This window comes from Manis pentadactyla, chromosome 6 (assembly GCF_030020395.1).
Source record: "Manis pentadactyla isolate mManPen7 chromosome 6, mManPen7.hap1, whole genome shotgun sequence".
Taxonomy (NCBI): domain Eukaryota; kingdom Metazoa; phylum Chordata; class Mammalia; order Pholidota; family Manidae; genus Manis; species Manis pentadactyla.
The window spans coordinates 6,716,458-6,735,988 of NC_080024.1; the positions used below are offsets into that span (position 1 = coordinate 6,716,458).

General features: G+C 46.4%; 1 protein-coding gene across 4 annotated transcripts in view; it reads left to right on the forward strand.

Annotated features, from left to right (window-relative positions):
* NGEF (neuronal guanine nucleotide exchange factor) overlaps positions 1 to 19,531 on the forward strand; it is a 90,205-nt gene that overhangs the window by 48,790 nt on the left and 21,884 nt on the right. For 3 of the 4 annotated variants that reach the window (XM_036911785.2, XM_036911778.2, XM_036911793.2), the window contains 2 exons: positions 8,949 to 9,091; positions 14,179 to 14,483. In XM_036911785.2, coding sequence (XP_036767680.2) covers positions 8,949 to 9,091; positions 14,179 to 14,483 — 448 coding nt within the window. Of the gene's footprint in view, positions 1 to 8,087; positions 8,350 to 8,948; positions 9,092 to 14,178; positions 14,484 to 19,531 lie in introns of those variants that run through there. The other variant, XM_036911813.2, reaches the window with a different exon arrangement.

Here is a 19,531-nt window from a genome sequence, read left to right on the forward strand (position 1 = left end):
TGCTGATGTTTTCCCCCAAGCAATAATGGTCCTTCAGCTAAAGGTGCACTCACCTCTTAGAGAATCCCAAGGAGAGGAGGGCTGTGTTTAATGGGTGAGAGGAAAAGAGTTTGTAAGATGTTTCTATGACTATAACTTACCGAGAAGCAGGGGATGATACCAAAGAAATGTCTGTGTGCTTCCACGCCTCCTCCAACTCGGTTTCTATTCAGCAAATAGGTCTTGAGCCTCCAGGATGTACAAGGTCTCTGCCCACACAGCAAGGGGGCAACACAAATCAGGCTGAATCTGTCTCTATGCAAAGTCCTGTAGGACAGATAATTAATTTTCCAAGAAAGTAATCAAGCTTTAAGAGAAGCACTGGTGAAGAGGTACAGGAGATCCTCACAATGAGCAAGTTTAGCTAAGCTGTGGGACGGAACAGGGGTGGGCTTCATGCAGGAGGCGGCATCTGGGCCTGCACAGGTGGGATGTACCCATGCGGGGGCTTGTGGTATTAGGGTGACCTGCCTTTGATTTATTTGATGACACCTTTAATGGGACCATGACTTCAATTGAAAAAGAAGCATTCTGGTTAGGAGTCATACATGTGGATTTATGGAAGGAAAAGGGAATTTCTGGAAAAGGGACTATTTTTACAACCAGTTAGATTAGAATATCGGGTAAGTGCTTTAATTTTAGAGATGCCAGGAAGTATTCTACTGTAAAATTTGAATTCATGATTCTTCAGAAACTGAAGAGCTTTTTAAGAGATAAATTTATGTAGTAAATTGAGCTGTTTTTCCTCCAAGTCTAGAGAATACAAAACAATCCAGCCCCTTTTTTCAAGTTCATCATGATTCCCCATGGTTATGTGAATGCTTTATACTCATGCTCTAAATTTATGCACATTAAGGAATTGTTGTCTTTAAAGGAACTCGTTCCCACTTATTACATAAGTGACACATTTATTGTAGAAAAAAATTTTAATGCATATGAAGTAAACAGGAAAATTCCCTCCGAATTGGACCAAACAACAAGTACAGTGGCCCCCTGAACAAGAAGGGGGTTCGGGGAACCAACCTCCACCCCAACCCCTCACAGTCAAAAGTCTATGAATCACTTTGTGACTCCCCTAAAATTTAACTGCGAATAGCCTACTGTTGAGCAGAAGCCTTATTGATAACATAAATAGCCAATTAACACATATTTTATATGTTATAGATATTATATACCTTTTTCTTACAATACAGTAATCTAGAGAAAATAAAATGTTTTTTCAAATTGTTGCACATCTTCAAAAAATTATCCAATATATTTATTGAAAAACATCCACGTGTAAGTGGACCTGCTCAGTTCAAACTCATGTTGTCCAAGAGTCAACTGTACCGTGAACGTTTTTGGTGATCTTTCTTGCAGTCCTTTTTCATATATATATATATAGGCTTACAATTCCATATATATATGTCTATTTATGAACAAAATAATATCATACTACCGTCCAGTTTGGGAGTCTGCTTTTCTATTCAATACATTATGGACATCTTTCCAGATTATTGAATATTTTCTATATCATTTTTAATTATATTCCATTTTAGAGATATGTCATAATTTAATAGTCAGTCTCCTAATCATATTGAACATCCACGTTACTCCAAATATTTCACTGTTAACCTAGGACTGTGTTAAACATTCTTGTGGCTCATTTTTTCACATGGATTCTTGTAGTTTGTTAGGACATATTCCTGGAAGTAGAACCTCTTTGCCGAAGAGTAAGAACATTTGCAAACTTCTGACAGGGGCGCCAGATCGCCCTCCAGAAAGGTTACATCAATTCACACTCCCACTCCCAGAGGCAAATGAGTTTCTAAGCCTTGGCTAACACTGGCTGTTCATTTTTTAAATTTTTTGATTGCTGTGTATTTGATACATGTTTGAAATAGTGTGCTTTCTCTTGATAATAACATTCGTTTGGTGTTAATTTGCACACTTTGGTCACAGTTCCCTTATTAAAGTCTTCAAAATTGAAAGAGTGCTAATAGTCAAAAGCTTTGAATTTCTGGGAAGAAAGGCATTTTCGTCAACACTATGATGGGCAGTCAAGGACCTGGAACTGGTCACTCTATCTGGGAGCCCAGCTCATTGGTTTCTCTAACAGCTCTCATGAAGCGACCACCAAAGTCATAATGGTCTTTTTAGAAGACTCTAAATCCTTGAACACAGTCCTGGTGACTCAACAAAGAAAATTCTTTCTACTGGATGTTAAGGGCGAGGTGGATTGTTTCAACAAAAGTCTCTATACTACTTACTTCTTGATACAGAAAACAGTTCTCTAAAATCCAGTTATTTGCAATTTTCAAGGACTAATGTGTGAACAATTCCTACTTATTTACTTTGTTAACTTCAAGTCTCCTTTGTTTCTGAATGGACATATTTTTCTTTCTTGTTTCATAACTTATACAGTTGTGCTACATTTGGCTAAGGGTTATGGCGGTACACTCTCCATTACAATAGTGGATGTTTTTTAGTGCTAAATGTAGGCTCCCTAAGTAATAATAATAATATCATTTTCTATTTGTATAGTACACTATGGGACTACACATAAGACTAAGTTAGATTGACATAGTTTATAAGGTGATTTAAAATGAATGAATCTAAGTGGAAGGAAGTAGGCCATTAATTCCTTTATAGCTTTAGTTCCAGCTAAGAAATTATAGATCCCCAAGGACCACAGCCTAAAATGTAAACTATGTGTACCTAAGCAACTCCCAATCTTACTCCAGATTTCATCCCCAACATATCTTGCAAATAACAGTATTCTTCCTTAGAGTCCCCCTTATTTCAGGAGGTTCCTATTGGTCAAAAGCCATGACATAACCCACGGCCAAAATCCTTACATCGCCTCCTTGGTCAGGCATATTCCATAGAAACCCACCTCGCAGGCCCTCTCTCATTCTCCACAGTTTCAGACAAGCATACAAGCATTATATTATCTTTTCCTGTGTCATTTTGGAGTAGATTTCGAGAAATACATTTCTATCAAGGCCATAGAGTTGTCTGCATCTCATGATTGAACATGGCCAGCATCTGTGACTGATTTTTAAGGATAAGATAAGGACACATAAACCATCAAAATGTTTTGGAAATTTCAACATTTCACTAGCCAAGCAATGTGATCCATGCTCCTCTTGGACCTGGAAGTAGAGCAGAGCGTAACCACCTATTCTTGATTCTGAAAATGCGTTCAGCATAGCAATACCAACTCTTCAGCTGTCAGGCCCCACGACTCAATGCCTGCTTCCCCAAACCCATCCAATGCCAGCATAACTCCTGAAACCAGACAAAGCTTTCTGTGTATCTCTTCATTCCTCTGAGATTTTCCCTATTTTACCCAAACTGTAACAACTGTCCACATGGCAACCATGTCAAACAAAAACAAAACACTCTGCACTTTACCAAAACAGTGAATCCATGTTTAATGGTTTTTTTGACTCAACACAACAAATCACAGCTATTCCCCCAAGCTTAAGGCACCAATCCCAGACGCCTGTTCATTCCCAGAGGCCAGTTAAAGCCATGGTGTTAACACCAAGGGACTATTAATGCTACACTCAGTAACTGTAGCAGAAAGATTGACACCGAGGGCACGCCAACATAACACCTGCCAACTTCCTCGTATTTACTTACTCATCTACTGTTTCCTGATGCCTCCTGCGTGTGCTGGATGCTGGAGATGCAGAAATAAATGACATCTCTCTAGCTGCCCCCCAAAATCGCAGATCCCCTGGAAAGAAAAACCATGCCAGCGAGTGATTAACAGGACAGTACTAACAGAACGAAAGGCAGGCTGGGAGCGCTCAGGGGTGAGCGGGCTCACATGGGGGCAGCCCCAGCCTGGACTGTACCTTAACTCCATTAGCAGCAAATAGTCAGCAAGGTCCTGGGGAGTCACTGAAGATAACAGATACGTAGGATCAGACATGTCTGGGGAAAACTAACACAGCAGCTATGCACAGGGCAGCCGGAAGGAATGAAGGCAATCATGGAAAGGAAGGCCGTTAGGGGTACATGGTCGCTGTATCTAAATCAGACTAGAGGCTTGTCAAGTTAGGACAGCCCACAAGACCACCCTCACTTCTGACACCAACTGCAGAGTTTGGATGTCCCCCAAACCCAACCTCGTATTCGAAAATTTACTAGAAGGACTCAGAACTCACTGTGAGCTGTTATATTCACAGTTACGGTTTATTATGGTAAAAGACTACAGATCAGCGAAGGGCAGAGAATGCACAGGCAGAATCCCAAAAAGTCTCACCTGGAGCTTCTGGTTACCTTCTCCCCATGATCTGTGAACAGTGCTAACATTTTCTGGCAGCGATATGTGATGATCCGCACAGAGGACTGACAACCAGGGAAGTTCACCTGAGCCTTGGTGTCCAGAGTTCTTCCTGGGGCTTGGTCACCTAGGATGGTTGGCCACCCAGTCCTCAGCCCCTTTGCAGTTTGAGCTATTGTCACATGACCCCACCTTATCTGGTGTGGCCCCAGTTCCCCGGGTAAGCAAAGACAATTTTATTAGACAGAACATTCCAATGGCTTAGAGATGGCCTCCCCAGGAGCCCTGGGCAAAGGCTGGACCTCTCTTTGGGTAAGTTTATTCTTTAATGCACACGGCTAAAGTGACTGTGTTTTTTACTTATTTCCGTATCATGTTACATTCCCACATTTACAAATGATCTTTACCATCACTACTATGGAAAGGTCTTCACCTCTGCCCCACCAACAGAGCAATCTAGTTTTGGAAGACCCCTTGTGGAGAAATGTTTTCATCCATCAAGTATGGCTTTCTGGGTTTCTCAGAGCTGCAGTGAGAAAGGCTATGTTTGTTCTTTGTTGTCCTACTTTGTCCCTGGATTTTGGGGGTCTGTTTAACCTCAAGGCTGTAGCCTTCTGTGGATTGATTGCAGGTGCTGCCTACGCGATTTAAAATCTATTGATTTCAAAGCAACTGAAAAGTCTTTTGAGAGTGACAAAAATAACCTACTGTGTTTATGACTTTAAAAGATACATTTAATTAAAAGCTATGAAGCACCTGTTTCTACAAGTTTCCTATATATACTTGAGGATTATCTTCTTAAACCAAAAAATAAATAAATAAAAATCCAAGTCATTTGCTTACTGGATTTAAGAGTATAAATGTGTTTTAACATTTGATAGCCTGGTGACATACTGTGAGACCACAAAAAACACAAAGTGAGCAGTTTCTTTGTCCCACACATACAGTCCTGACTTACTAGCATATACTTCCAAAGTCGGCCACTAGCCAGCTGTGTGACCTTGTGTGTGTCTGGCTCTGCTTCTTTCTCTGCATCATAAAGGTGCTGGAGCAGATCATTGCTAAGTCCCCTTCTGCTCCCAGCAATTCCCTCTCAGAATAAAGTAACGTTTTACTAATATAAATAAGGACTCCTGAAGGCTGAGGTTGCTACATCAATAAGAATACACTTTGTTTCCAATATTCACCTTTTATAGCTCAGAGGAAGAAATAATCTTTAGATGAAGTACATAAAATAACCAAAACATTTTTTAAACATACCATTAAATCCTTACCAAACACTTACAGAACACCTACTATGTGCTAATCAGGCATAAGTAGCTGAAGTAATTATTTTTTCTGTCAATGATTCTGAGTAAAATGATGGTTAAACGGAGATTTTAGTAATTAGCCTGCCTAATACACACTAAATATAATAGAAAATAGAACATGGGGAATTTAGCTTAAAGTTACATGCCTTCAGAACTCAGTGACTCTCTAAACTGATTTTATAATTAGGAGGATATTTTTAGCTTATTTTTCAACTGGAAGGTCTTATTATGCTCATCTTAATCTATGTAATTTCACTTGGATATTTTCTGATTTTAAAAAAAAATGAATCTTTTCCCCTTGGTGCATTGGTGTGAAAGTTTCCACTTTGGGTTACATCAAATTCAAGGGGTGATAAAACCATGCAAAGTAGCAGGTCCCAGTGATTGCCCATACAGTGCTCCTCCTCAGCCCTTGTGAGAAATGAGGAGGACACCAAGGTGCCCGCCTTGGAGGACCCCATAATGTAGTATAAGGACAGCCCTGTTCACAGAGAGTCACAGTGCCAGGCAGAGCAGCTGACCGCACAGCGGAAGGGCTTGGAGGGGACTTCCTTGTGCACCTCATCCTGTGAGGTACTTTACCAGGGGAGCACAGTTCCAGCAGAGGGAACAACATTTGCAAAAGCCCAGAGCCTGGAAAAGTGTCTGGTAAAGCCAAAGCGTCAGAGGAGCCAGCAAGGGCGGTACCTCTGGCAAGGAGTGGTGGTAGGGGCGGTGAAGAGCCCCACCCGGTGCCAGGCCGTCATTCTCAGGTTAGGGCACTCCAGTGCAGACTTTTAAGCAGGGGAGGGACCGAAGCAGACCCACAGTGTAGAAAGGGGACAGAAGGCAGAATGGACTGGAGAGAGGCCCAAATGCCAAGGAGTGGGGACTGCTTTGAAGGCTTTTCAGCATGCAGAGAGCTCAGTGAGACATTGATGTGGGGGGACAGACATTGAGGCCAGCACGCACCTTCTGCCTGGCCTCCTGGTTGGCCACCGGTGGTGCAGGGAAGATGTGGGTGCACTGGGGGAATGTTCGGGTGTCCAGAGAGCAGATGAAAATACAGAGCTATCTGGAAATATGTGGGGTGAGTCAAGGGATGGAGGGACTGGGCTGGAAAAAGAGCAGGCCAGCTGGTGGTCATGCAAATATTCCAAGGCCTTACGGGCAAGAAGAGATATGACGAATCCCATTGGCCTCAGAGAGGAGCTGGGGCTAAGCGGCAGCTTCAGGAACCGGCTTTCAGTCAGCCTGGGCACCCTTTCCTGGTGTCAGTGGGAGGTGTGGTATGGGATGGGCAGGGGCCCACAGTATGCGCCCCTGGTGTCTGGGGGGCGGAATTCCCTTGCAAGCAAATGCACCCCGCCCCCCACGCTGCCTTCTTTCCTGTCTGCCCCAACTCGTTACCGACTGCCACGCTCTCGGGGGTTGGCTAAGGAACACATGAAAGCCAACCTACTAACTAGTAAGTGAACCCCTCCCACCAAAAGTGTTTACTCAAAGCAAGGAATTTGTTCACTTATACATTTGCCGCCGGCTGGAAGGTGCAGAGGAAGATTTTCCGCCCTCCCCAGTGCTCCAGAGGGTAACGTGGGAAGTGGCCCTGGCCGGCAGAAGCAGGCCGCTGTCACCCAGCGCCCATCACGGGGGGCAGGCGGGCCGCTGAGAACCACAGCGGGGGCTGTGCCCCTGGTGTTGCTGGGTGAAAAGCCCTCTAGGTTTCCACTTCGCACCTTCACCCACACTCCACTCGACTCCAGTAACCCGTTTGGGCTTTGCTTCCTGTCTCCAGAAGCGCCTCGACCTGGCTAACACGAGCGCGGACCCCAAGAGTCGTGACTGGTCAGGGAGACTGGGGAGGCCTGGGGACAGTTCGCTCCTTCTCCTCTCGTTCCCCTGTCCCCACCTCGGGCCCCAGGGCCTCCGGGTGGCGACGGTGGCCAGGTCCCCCCGGAGGAGGCTTCGCGCCGGGCCCCTGTCCCTAGTCCGTCAGGAGGGGGCGTGCAGGGTCTCTACCTCGGACTCGCCCACAAACAAGCACCTCTGGAGAGCGCGGGGCCACGGCGGGGGCGCCCGGGCCGGTCCCTTCGCGGGCGCGGGCCGCAGGGGCTGCGCGCCGTGGCCAAGGCGGGGGTGCGTGGGCGCTCGGAGCAGAGTCCGCGCCCCCGCCCGTATCTTCCAAGTTCGCCCCGCGATTCTGCGTGGGGTCCGGCCGTCCGGCGAGGAGGGGGCGGGAAGGCGAGCGCGCGGACCGCCAGCCCCCACCCGTCCCGCCCCCAGCCTCTCCCAGGGCGGGGGCGGGGGCGGGGGCGCGGCCCGCGGGACGTGCCCTCCGCCGTCTCCAACCGCGGGGCCCGGGGCGCGCCCAGCCCGGCACCCCCGCCCCGCCGCAGCCGGGCCTCGCCCCCGCCGCGCGCGCCCCTCCCGCCTCCCCGTTGCCGTGGCAACCCCGGGAGCCTCCGGCGCGCGCCCGCCCGCGGGAGCGCTCGGCAGCGGCGGCGGCGGCGGCGGCAGCTCCGGCTCCAGCCGCGCGCGCTGCGACCCCGCTCCGCAGCCCGCTCGTCGCCCCCGGCCCGGCCCCGGGCCCCCTGCGCGGCCCCGCCTCGGCCCCGGCGCCCGCGGGCCGCGCACCCCCATGGAGCTGCTGGCCGCAGCCTTCAGCGCCGCCTGCGCCGTGGACCACGACAGCTCCACCTCGGAGAGCGACGCGCGCGACTCGGCGGCGGGACACCTGCCCGGCAGGTGAGGGCGCGCGGCCGGCCCGACCCCCGCCCCCCCGCGCCCCCCCGGCCCCAGCCGCGGGCGTCGGCCCCCGGCCCATCGCCCGCCCCCGGCCCCGTCGTGCCGGCACCCCGCCTGGGTTGGGGTGCCCCTCGGCCCCGGACTGCCTCCTGCGTCCTCCCCCGGGGAGGCTCACTTCCCACTCGGCGCCCACACTCCGGCCGCGTGGCCCTGGGATGGGATCGAAGCCCGAGGGGGCCCGGGGTCCGGGGCCCAGGGCCGTGTGACGGCGGACCACGCGGGTGCGCCCCACTGCTGGGCTCCGGGCCACGGGACCCGTCGGGGCGGCCGGCCGGCGCCGCGGAGCGGGCAGGACGCGCCAAGTTTCTGACGCTTGCCCGCGAGCTCCGAAAACATGAAGGTTTGGGTGGACTGCTGTGGGAATGAATCACTCGGTCGCACCCTGTGCGGTGACAAAAAGGGCCTGTGGGGCCCGCTTGGCTGGGAGGGGCGGCGGCCACTCGATCTGGACGGTGCCGCTTGCACGGCCGTCTCTGGCAAGCTGGCCAAGGTGTATCATAGCTTAAAAATAACCGGCCCCTGCCTCTCCTCTCTGGCAGCGAGTCGTCCTCCACCCCGGGAAATGGGGCCACGCCCGAGGAGTGCCCAGCGCTGGCCGACAGCCCCACCACGCTCACCGAGGCCCTGCAGATGATCCACCCCATTCCCGCAGACTCCTGGAGAAACCTCATTGAACAAATAGGTGGGTGTCCCGGCGCGGCGGGGCTTCAGTGGGGGAAATGTGGGCTCCTGGGGGGCTCAGGGTCCTCCTGCTTGGAAGGTGCTGCTGCATTGCTGGAGCAAACGTATCTGACGTGGCTAAGGAACGTTTTTTATATATTTGGTTCTAAATGGTTCTACAGGCAACACTGCCACATTTTAATAGTGCTGTATAATCAGGCTTTAGCAAAAATGGATTTGTATCCTGCTCTCTCAAGAGGTCTTACCTGCCCAGTCCTTTGCTGGTCCCCTTGTCACTTCTGCCAAACAGGAGGTGAGGCTCTGCTGGGCCAGCAGGAGGGAGGGCTCCCTGAGCCCCTACCTGGGACAGGGGAAGACCTGGAAAGAGAGGGAAGGCCGTGGAAGGGGGCTTCTGAAGAGAGCCAGGCTGCCTGGGGCACTTCAGGGAAAGGAAGGCCGTGGCAGGCTTTGCCCAGAGAAGGGAAAGGGGTTGTGGAGAGAATGTGGGAGCCCCAGAGGCCCTGGGTTAGGAAGGGAAGTCTGGCCTCACCTGCCTTTCCAGGAACATGAACAGAAGGTGTGGGCACAGCCCATGTGGGTCCAGCTCCTGTGCTGCAGCAGCCAGAGTTCGGGGAATAGGGATAGTGGATTGAGAAGGTGGCCCCAGGACTTGCATTTAAAAGTCAGAGATCGCTAATGACATCGAACTAGTGTTCTTCATACTCATCAGAGGCAGCAGTTCAGAAAACGGTACCAGCTGCTTAGAACATCTTTTTGTCTTCAATGTTGTCAGAGCAGAAGTCTATTCATTAAATTAAAATTCTGGGTTTGGAAATTTTCTCCCCTAAGTACATCACTATTGTCCTCCATTCCAAATGCTCACACAGGCAGGAAATGTCTCTAGTGGAAGTGGGGCTCCCGTTGCCCCAGGAGACGCTGTGACTGGGAGAGTTCTGGGCCAGCCCCCTCTTCCCTGGCAGGGGTTTTCCAAATTGAACCCTGACTGGAGTTGAGCCCCTTGCAAAACTGAGGGGGTGGAGCGCATACTGCGTGCTGTGAAGCTGTTCTGGCTCCAGAAATTTTGTTCTAGGTGGGCCCCCCGCACGTCAGGCTGGCTGGTGGTGGCAGCAGCTTTTCCCTTTGTTTGCTGGGGGAATGGCGAGGGGCTGACCTGGAAACAGACTCCTGAAACTCCTTTCTCCCACCTCTCTGCCGCGTGTTCCTAGTGAGGGGGGCCTCCTCTGCCTTGACATACACTGGAAGCTTTGACTTCCCTCCCTCTTGAAAGGAATCCTCTTTGACTCAGGTCAATGCCCTGACTGGAAGGAAATCAGGGTGGAACGGCAGGCTCCATGCTTCCTCTCACCTGAGCGCTGACACCTGCTCATCCCGACCCTCGGCGTCCTCCCGTGGTAAACAGCAGAGAGGACATTCCAGGTCTTTCCTCCCCCTGCTCCTGGCCTGGATTTGCTGGTCTAATGGTGCATGTCTTTTCTGGCTCCTGAGCTGGATCATAGTAGGTGCTCAACAAAATGTTCAATGCCAGCACAGAGCTGTCACCACCTTCTCCCATCCTTCAGTGCAGACCTGAGGCCTGTGCTCAGCAGACTCCACAATGGCCCTACCACTTTCAGCTCTAGGGTTGATGTGAATTCTTTGGTAGATATCAGGAAAAGATGACAGCTTCCTAAAGACAGAGAGGAATTCAAGAGGAGAGGAAAGTGGAATGACTTTGTGGGAATTTAGTAGACCATTGGATTAGGTTTTGCAGTGGCTCCTACAGAAGCCAGAACAGAATCATGCCAAGATTATACATGATATGGTAGGTATACAACTGTCATAGATCTGAGCCCCTGAGTCCCTGAGACCCTGTGTTTGGTTCTGTGTGTGCTGTTGTGCCTGACACCTAACAAATGCTTGGGACATAGAAGGTGCTCACTAAAAAAAATGAATTCCCTCTATTTAGAAGTTTCTGTTTGAAGGATTCAAAGAAAAAATGAAACTTTTCAGAAAGTGAGATTTTTGAATGACCCCAGGGCTTTGGGAAGAGGAGTTGGGAACTTCTGATTTTGCAGGGCAGCAGAACCTGCCTGGTATATATCATTTTAATTAGGAGAGATGAGAACTGAGCCTCCTAATTCTGCGAGGATATAATACTAGGGGCAAGATTTTCCTATAAAGCTGTGCTTGCTGAATGCATAATATATATAAAATAGGAAAATATGATGTATTGAAAGTACATTGAGTACAGAAATTTAATCAGATAACATATAATCCCTCAGGTAAGGCAAGACTATTTTTATTGTGATCTGAATTTTAAAGCTAATAAAAATAAACAGGTTATGAAAACTGGTTACATAGTGTGTCAGATAACTCTTTCTAAGCACAGTAATTCCAGGAAAATTGGTGTTAATTCACATTCTAAATACTTCAGAAAAAGTATGAATTTTTAAGAAAATTCTAAAGTTGCTTGTATTAGGAGTCTTTGATTGAAAGTAACAGAGTATCTAGTAAAAATAACCTTACACAACAGAAGCATTCTGTTTATGAGTCCAGACGTAGGAAGTTCTGGAGTTGGTTCATTCAGCGGGTAATCACCCAGCTCCTTTTCTTCTACCATTCTCAGCATTTGGGCTTCATGTCACAAAATAGCTGCCAGAGCTCCAGGCATCACATTTTCAAGCAGCCATGTATAAAAGCAAAAAAAGGCACTTTGTCTTCAGGCGTCTGTTGGGCAGGGAATCTTCTTGAGAAACCCTTTTCAGAAATGTAAGATGTCCCCTCACTCTCCTTGGCCAGATTGTGTCTTGTGCTCTTGTCTAAGCCCACCATGAACTTAGGGAAAGGAATTATCATTGTAGATTTTGATCAGTCAACATTCACTCACTTTCCTAAGCACAGAATGGGTCAACACCCAAACAATACCCTCCCCTGCCAGCTTGGAGGAAGGGGTGTGAGGGACAGAGGAGAGGCAGCCAACAGTGTCTGCCACAGTATGATTTCAGAAATATTATTTTCAATCCAACTACCCACAGTGATGATATTTTTGTCTCTTTTCAGCATATGTATCACGGTGAGCTGTTGGAGATAGTATTTACCCATGATTTGCTGACTATAGCATATATAAGACATATTTTTGAAACTTCAAAAAGATGCCAAGTTAGACACTTTTTGAAGCTTAGTGAATTTTTAAAAGGTGTTCAAGTCAACGAATATTTGAATACCTACTATGTAGTAGGCACTGTGCTAAGCATTGAAAAGTAAATCTAATCAACCTAGTTTCTTTAAACCTTCTTAAACACAGTACATCAGAATCAGGGGAGAATAATAGGCTCAGTGTCAGCAACAATAGTTATATTTATGCTCATGACTGAGCCCATTTATGTAGTGACGTTAAACCTTTGTCTTTATAGAGCCTCGATCTGGATCGCATTTAGTAGACACCAGCTTTTTTTCCATTCCTTTGTCAAATTAACTCCATGTTGTATCCTGCTGGTTAGTAACAGTGTAAAATCACAGGATCTTAATTTTTTGAAGTAAATGCTATACTTAGATAGGGTTTTATGATTTAGTGATATGGAGCATAGGAAGCCAGCTAATTTAATCCACAGGGCAGATTTACTAGGTTCCTGTTTATGAATATAATTTATCCAGCCACATTCAGGATTTCAAAGTTAGTCTGTTTTTCTTCCTTTCCTTTTTCTACTGTTTAGATATATTTAACAATTATGTAAAGGAGGAATGATAGCTGACATTTGTATAGTATTGTAAGAGAAAGTGCTTTACAAATGGTACATTTGTCCCTGTTAGAACTTCCCGGGGAAAATCATCTTTGTTTTATAGACAGACATATCAAGGGGCCCCAGACGCCCTCCAGACCAGTCTGTCCAGCTGCCCACTGGACCTCTCACCTGGGGGTCCCCCGGACGTACCTGGGTCTCTCCACCACCCCCACCACCCCCAGCTCCCAGCTGGACTCTTCTCCCGTGCTCCTCCTTGAATGGGGCCACCAGGCCCTGTTGCCAAGCTGGTCACGTGGATATCATGACCAGCACCAGCCAACCACCAGGACCCGTCTCCTACCTATGACCGTCCCTGAATCACACATGTGGCTCCATCCCTCCAATACCACCAAAGCTCAGGCCCACGTCATAGCTCTTCTGGAGACCTGTCATAGCATCTTTCTCCCCATCCACGCCCCCCGCTAAAATGTAGACAGGAACTGCTTGTCTGTGGTCTCTTGGGGCCTCCTCCTTGACCACAGGACAGACTGCCACCTCCGCGGCACACAGGCAGGCAAGACCTGTGGAGCCTGACCCCCTCGTCCCGCCCCCAGCCTCCGCGCTGGCAGGATTCCCCCTCCGCCTCCACACCCAGCCCTGCTTCCCCTCCACCTGGACTGGGGCCCCCTTGCCACCCAAGCTTTTCTGCTGCTCCTGTGAGAAGAGACGGTCCCTCCACCCCACAGCCAGGGTGTCTGAAATGGAATTTTCCTTATGGAGGGGGATATTTGTGCTGATTCATATTCTCCCCCAAATCTCCTTGGGGACTTAGAAGGTATTTATTTCCAGGACAATTGGTCAGGGAAGTAAGCCTGAAACTGTGAAGGCAAAAAAGGGAATGTTTCCCTTTCAAACCATAAAGTTGATGAACCACTGGTTTTTCCTTCAACAGAGAATTTACAACTACTCCCTTTTCACAAATGAATATACTTGAGTTTTAATATCAAAGCATTTAAGGCTATGGAAAGCATCCCTTTGGGATGCTGAAACATAATTGGGACATTTCCATCAATTGTGCACATTGGTTATTAACACATCAAATTCTGGAGTCTTGTTGTTTGCCAAGTAGGTACAGGGAAAACATACGTTTGTATGATTGGATTTTGAATCTGTTCAAGGATTTTTTATTCTTTGTTGAAAAAAAACTTATGCATGCTGATCTTTCAGTGGTGGGGGGACCCTTTGCAGAGACAGGGCTCGTCCGGCGCCCTGTGTGTGTTCTTAGGGAGAGCCTTCGCCCTTGACAAGAGTGCAAAGCCTTGACTTAATGATTGGAAAGATCTTCAGCTGAAACCATTTTCTCCATTACAATTTCGTTTGATTTCAGGGCTCCTGTATCAGGAATACCGAGATAAATCGACTCTGCAAGAAATTGAAACCAGGAGGCAACAGGATGCAGAAATACAAGCCAACGCGCGTGGTCCCCTGGCCGGCGAGGGGAGTCCAGAGGGGGATGAGGACGAGGACGAGGAGGAGGAGGAGCCGGCAAGCCCACCAGAGAGGAAGGCTCTGCCCCAGATCTGCCTGCTCAGCAACCCGCACTCGAGGTTCAACCTGTGGCAGGACCTCCCAGAGATTCGGAGCAGTGGGGTGCTGGAGATTCTCCAGCCCGAGGAGATCAAACTGCAGGAGGTAAATGGCTGCCCAGGGGTGGGAGCCTCTTTCAGAACCCACGGATGTTCTGACCTTCCTCGGTGAGGTGGGGCTCCCCAGAAGAATTACTGATGGGGTTTGTCTATCCAGGATGTGCAGGGAAGTGTACGTTACTTCACAGGCAACCAAAAAATACCTTGTTACCTTCTAGGGTAATTCCACCTCAATCTTGAGTGTTCTCAGCACAGCTGATTCATTAGATAGTAAGACTGCATTCTTTAAACCTGCCACTCTGACTGTTGGTATTTCCGTGGCCCGTGTGAACCCTGAGGCACCAGGTGATGCCGAGATCCCTGTGACAGTGAAGTCGCTCAGTCATCTGTGCGCTGCTTTCCACGGCTTTATTTCGAAGTCCCTTGAGTCTTGGACGAGGGGGAGCTCTGAGAGAAGCCCTTGGCTTGTCCGCTTCCTGAAACGGTGCTGAAATCTGGCGCTTGGGTCTCTCCCCTTCATCTGCTGGTGCAGGCAGACCGGGACCATCAGTTAGGCTGAGGCAGCCTCCTGGATTGCCTAATGGTTTGCTGCTGGCAGAGAGAAATAACCCATACAAAATACACAGTCACAGAAGTGAGTAGCTGAGAAACCCGAGCATTTGTTTCTGTTGAACAAAGATTATTTGGTATGGAGGGAAAAATCTGTGAGACAGGAGTATGGTCAATAGTTAGGAGACAGAATGGTGAGAGAATGGTGAATAGGCAAATGTGTGTCATTGTGAAATTTAAAAAGAGGTTATAGAGGGGAGGAAATGAAGAGATTTGGGTTTAACTGGTTCCATCCAATTCCATCACCTCTAACCTCTCACACCCTAGCCCACCCGCGTCCCATCTTCACGTCCATACTTGAAGCTGTTCCATTGCACTTAAGACTCCAGACATCCTCTCTTCTTTAACTCATTACTCCTGTGCTGGGTTCTATAGAAACATTTGCTGTTCTGTTTACTTAAAAGGCAAAGCCATATACTATGCACACAGTGAATGCCTAGGACTGAGATTACTTCCTGATCAGGGTTGTCTAACTCAAACTTGGGCTGTATGATGCCTTTGCTACTAGGAAAGGCTTGATTAACTTGATTTTTGAAGGGCCGTCTGTGGTTCCCCTGCATCCTGTCTGGTAGAATCAGGAGAAATTGGTTTAAACTTTGACATCACTTGTGACTCATGAGCAGTGATTGGTAAATAGCACATTGAGAGCTTTTTATGAAATTTCTGGTTTAAATAATGTCCTGTTGTTAGTTCCTGGCGTGGCCTTCTACCAGCTTCTCTCAAAAATACTGGTGAGGGGACCTGAAGAAGCCATTTGCCCCCAGCAGGAAGAAAGAAGCATCGTTGGGGGTATCCCCCTGAGGCAGGGGGAGCTGTACTGAGAAAAGATCACCAGGCTTTGCCCACTGAAAACAGCCATGTGGAAGGTGCCAGGAGACAGGGACATTCCCCTGAAGCTGGCCATCCCTCCTCCCTGAGAGACCCAGGGCTCCACAAGCCACAGATAGGGCCACCATCCCTAACTTCGTCTCTTTCATGTAAAAGCAATTATACATCACGAATTTGCATTTGGCTTCCTTCAGGAAGAATTACCACCACGGGGCCTTTCTTTTAGTTCTCAGAACAAGCAAAAGAGACAAGGGTCTGGGGGAATAATTTTTTGTTTTGATGATTAGAGAAATAAAGATTTTAAATGCTTTGGGAATCTTAAGAGATAAACCCTAGTAGAACTTAAAACATGATGTAAACCTACAACATAAGCAGAGCTAAAAGCAAAGCAAGCAAGGCCTTTGTAACAAAAGGAAAACAAACAATAAGAAAGCACAAAAAACAAATACCGTAAAATAAGGGAGCAGAATTAATAGCCAACATTGTCAGTTACAACATAAGCATGAATTGCTTAGATCCTCCACTGAAAGAAGTTCTCTGGTTGATTGGAAAACTAAACCCACTGTATTATCAGACATAGAATTCAAGTCAAGAAAAGTTACCACAGGAAACAGTCAGTCATTTTGTATAGTTAAAGATATCCTTTATATTGATAAGGTATCACTTTATTTTTAAATATTTTTAAATTAAATAAGCAAGTCATTAACACATTTTCATTGTTTAAAACAAATGCAAGACAATGCAAACGTGTGCTGGCCTTTTCTCGGCTCCTGGGTTCTTATTGGAGGACCAGCTCTGTCTGCTTTATCTCCTGTGATAAAGTGTAGTCATAAAGCACCATCTAATTCTGGAGTTTAGACACTTACAAAGACTCGGGCATACAAAATCCTTATAGAGCTTTTCAATGTTTTCCCCATATTTTACACCAGTTTGATTTTTGGTTTTAATTTTAGCTGCTTGCCTTTACTGGACTCTTAGAGTTGTCGTAAGACTACTCCCTTTGCACTGAAAATTCTTTAGATTTTATCATTAAAGGACATAGTTGAATAGCAAATACCAGTGGCTTGAATAAATTTAAGGATGAACACAAGGGACTCACAGGTGGGGGAGAGGCGTGCTCAAGGTCCTCAGGTAGCTTTCCAGGAAACAATGCCATTGAACTCTGCAAGTGGTCATGTGGAGCTTGGCTGGGAGGGCTGTGTGCACACATCTCTGCTCTGTGAATAAATTGCCATTCCAAAGGGCAGTACAAATTTCATATGACAGCAGCGGGAGAGGCCCTTTCCATACACCCTCCTAGCCCCATTACAAATAATTTTTGCTCTGATCTGTTGGATGAAAAATCTTGTCTTGTTTTAATCTGCCTGCCCTTGCTGACTTGTAAATTGAGCATCTTTTCATATGCTTATTGGCGGTTGCCTGTCTTTGTCTAGAAATTGCCTGTTCTCATCCATTGCCCTTTTTTCTATTGGGTTCTTTATATTTGTTTTCTTGGATAGATAGAAGTTTTTTATATAGCCTAGGTATTAAGGTTTTTGTATATGTTTCAGATGTTTTCTCGCATAGGATAGTGCAGGGGAGGTGATGTAGCACAGTGGTTATGCACACGGGCACTGGAGCCCAACTGCCTCTGTTTGAACCCCAGTTTTGTGACTGCTTAGCTGTGTGACCTTGGGCAAGTCACTCAACTTCTCTGTGCCTCTCTTTCTCTAAATTTGGGGCAATCATAGTACCTGAATCACAGGGTTGTGAAGATTAAATGAGTTAATACAGATAAAGAGCTGTTGACGGTACTTGGTGACAGGCTGACTTTGATCAACTGCTTCTCAGTTTATTTGACAACATTTTTATTTATTTAAATCTAATCTTCTGGATGTTGTATCTTATGATTAGGAAGGCCAGTCCCAAGAGGTACACTTTACATCATAAATTATTATAAATTGGCAGCCAGATAGAGCAGACTCTGTCGGAAACATGAACAGAAGTTGCCATACACACTTTACATTTTCTATAGAAGTGGGACATAACACAGATATAAGGAACTGAAAATAGTAATGAGGTTGGTTTAAAGTATTTTTTTACTGAACTTTGAACTCTCTAAAGCCACTGCACTGCCCCTAGGTGGCCACTGGCCACATGGAACACTTAACTGTTGAACACTTAGCATGTGGCTAATCCTAATTGAGATGTGGTGTATGTGTAAAATGCACACCAAATTTTGAAGACTTAGAACAAAGAAAAAGTAAACGATTTTATTAATCATTTTTATATTACATGTTTACATAATATTCTGGTTATATTGGATTCAATAAGTATATTAAAATTTCCCTGTTTCTTTTTAGCTTTTTAAATTTGATGATTAGAAAATTCTTAAATTATATATGAGACTCCCATTATATTTCTGTTGGACAGCACTGCTCTAAAAAGTTGCAATATTGTATTTTCCAGTGTCCATAAATACCGCCGAAAGTGTTCATGTGGTAAGCCACAAGAAAAAGCTCAGTAAATATTTATTATAATTGTATAGGCCATAGTCTCTCACCACAATGCAGCAAAATAAGAACATAAATTTAAACAGTGTAAAAACCTCAAATCAGAAATGTTTAAAGTGCTCCTAATCTTTGAGAAAGGAAAATAAATCTTATAATTACAGATTATTTGAAAGACGATAATGGGGAGGATGCTGTAGCTAAAAACATATGGAATGCTGCCAAAAATAAAAATTCACAATCTTACATGCTTTAATTATTAAAGAATAAACACAAAATTAAACTAACTAGGATGTCAGCTTGAGACATTAGGCAGAAAACACACACACACACAAAAACGCACTCGTGGGGAAAGCAGATAGGGTAGAGACCTAAAAATACTTTGTAAAAGTTTTGATGACATGAATGGCTTTAGGATAATATAAGCTATGAAAAATTGACTCAAAAGTAAAAATATAAAAAACACCAAAATACAGCAGTAACCAAAAAGGTCTACCAAAGATGTGTTGCACCCAGATGACTTGAGTTGTACCAAACGGTCAAAGCACAGAAGAGTCCCATGCTGCTTAGAACAGTCTAGAACACTGCTGTCCAGCAGAACTTTCTGCACTATTGGAAACATTTTATGTCTGCATCCCTAAGAGTCCACTAAGCCACATACTACTGTACTGGTCAGGGGTCTCCAGTCTTTCCTTAAAGAGCCAGACAGTAAATATTTCAGGCTTTGCAGCCCAAAAGCCTCTCCCAAAACCACTCGGCTCTCATTGTAATTTCATAGCAACAAAGAGACAAGGTGTAAAGGAAGGGACATGACCTGTGTTTAGTCACAGTTAGAGGTGGCCAGTCCATAGGCTATAGTTTGCTGATCCCTGGCCTAGAGCGTGGACAAGGAGGAAATACACAAATTTTGGGAAGTAGTATAATATCAGTAATCAGATCTGATCATTAGAACATACACACATTACAATCCACACAATTATAGTTACAAGGTCTCAACACTCCCTTCTCAACAATGAGAACTCAGACAGGAAGTCCCAAAGATGCAGAAGAAGTGAATGCCAGCACCGAGTGGAACTAATTAAAGCTTTCAGAACACTCAACAGTTTTTCTTAAGTGCACATGGAACATTCACCAGGATAAACCATACCACCACTTTACCAAATAAAAG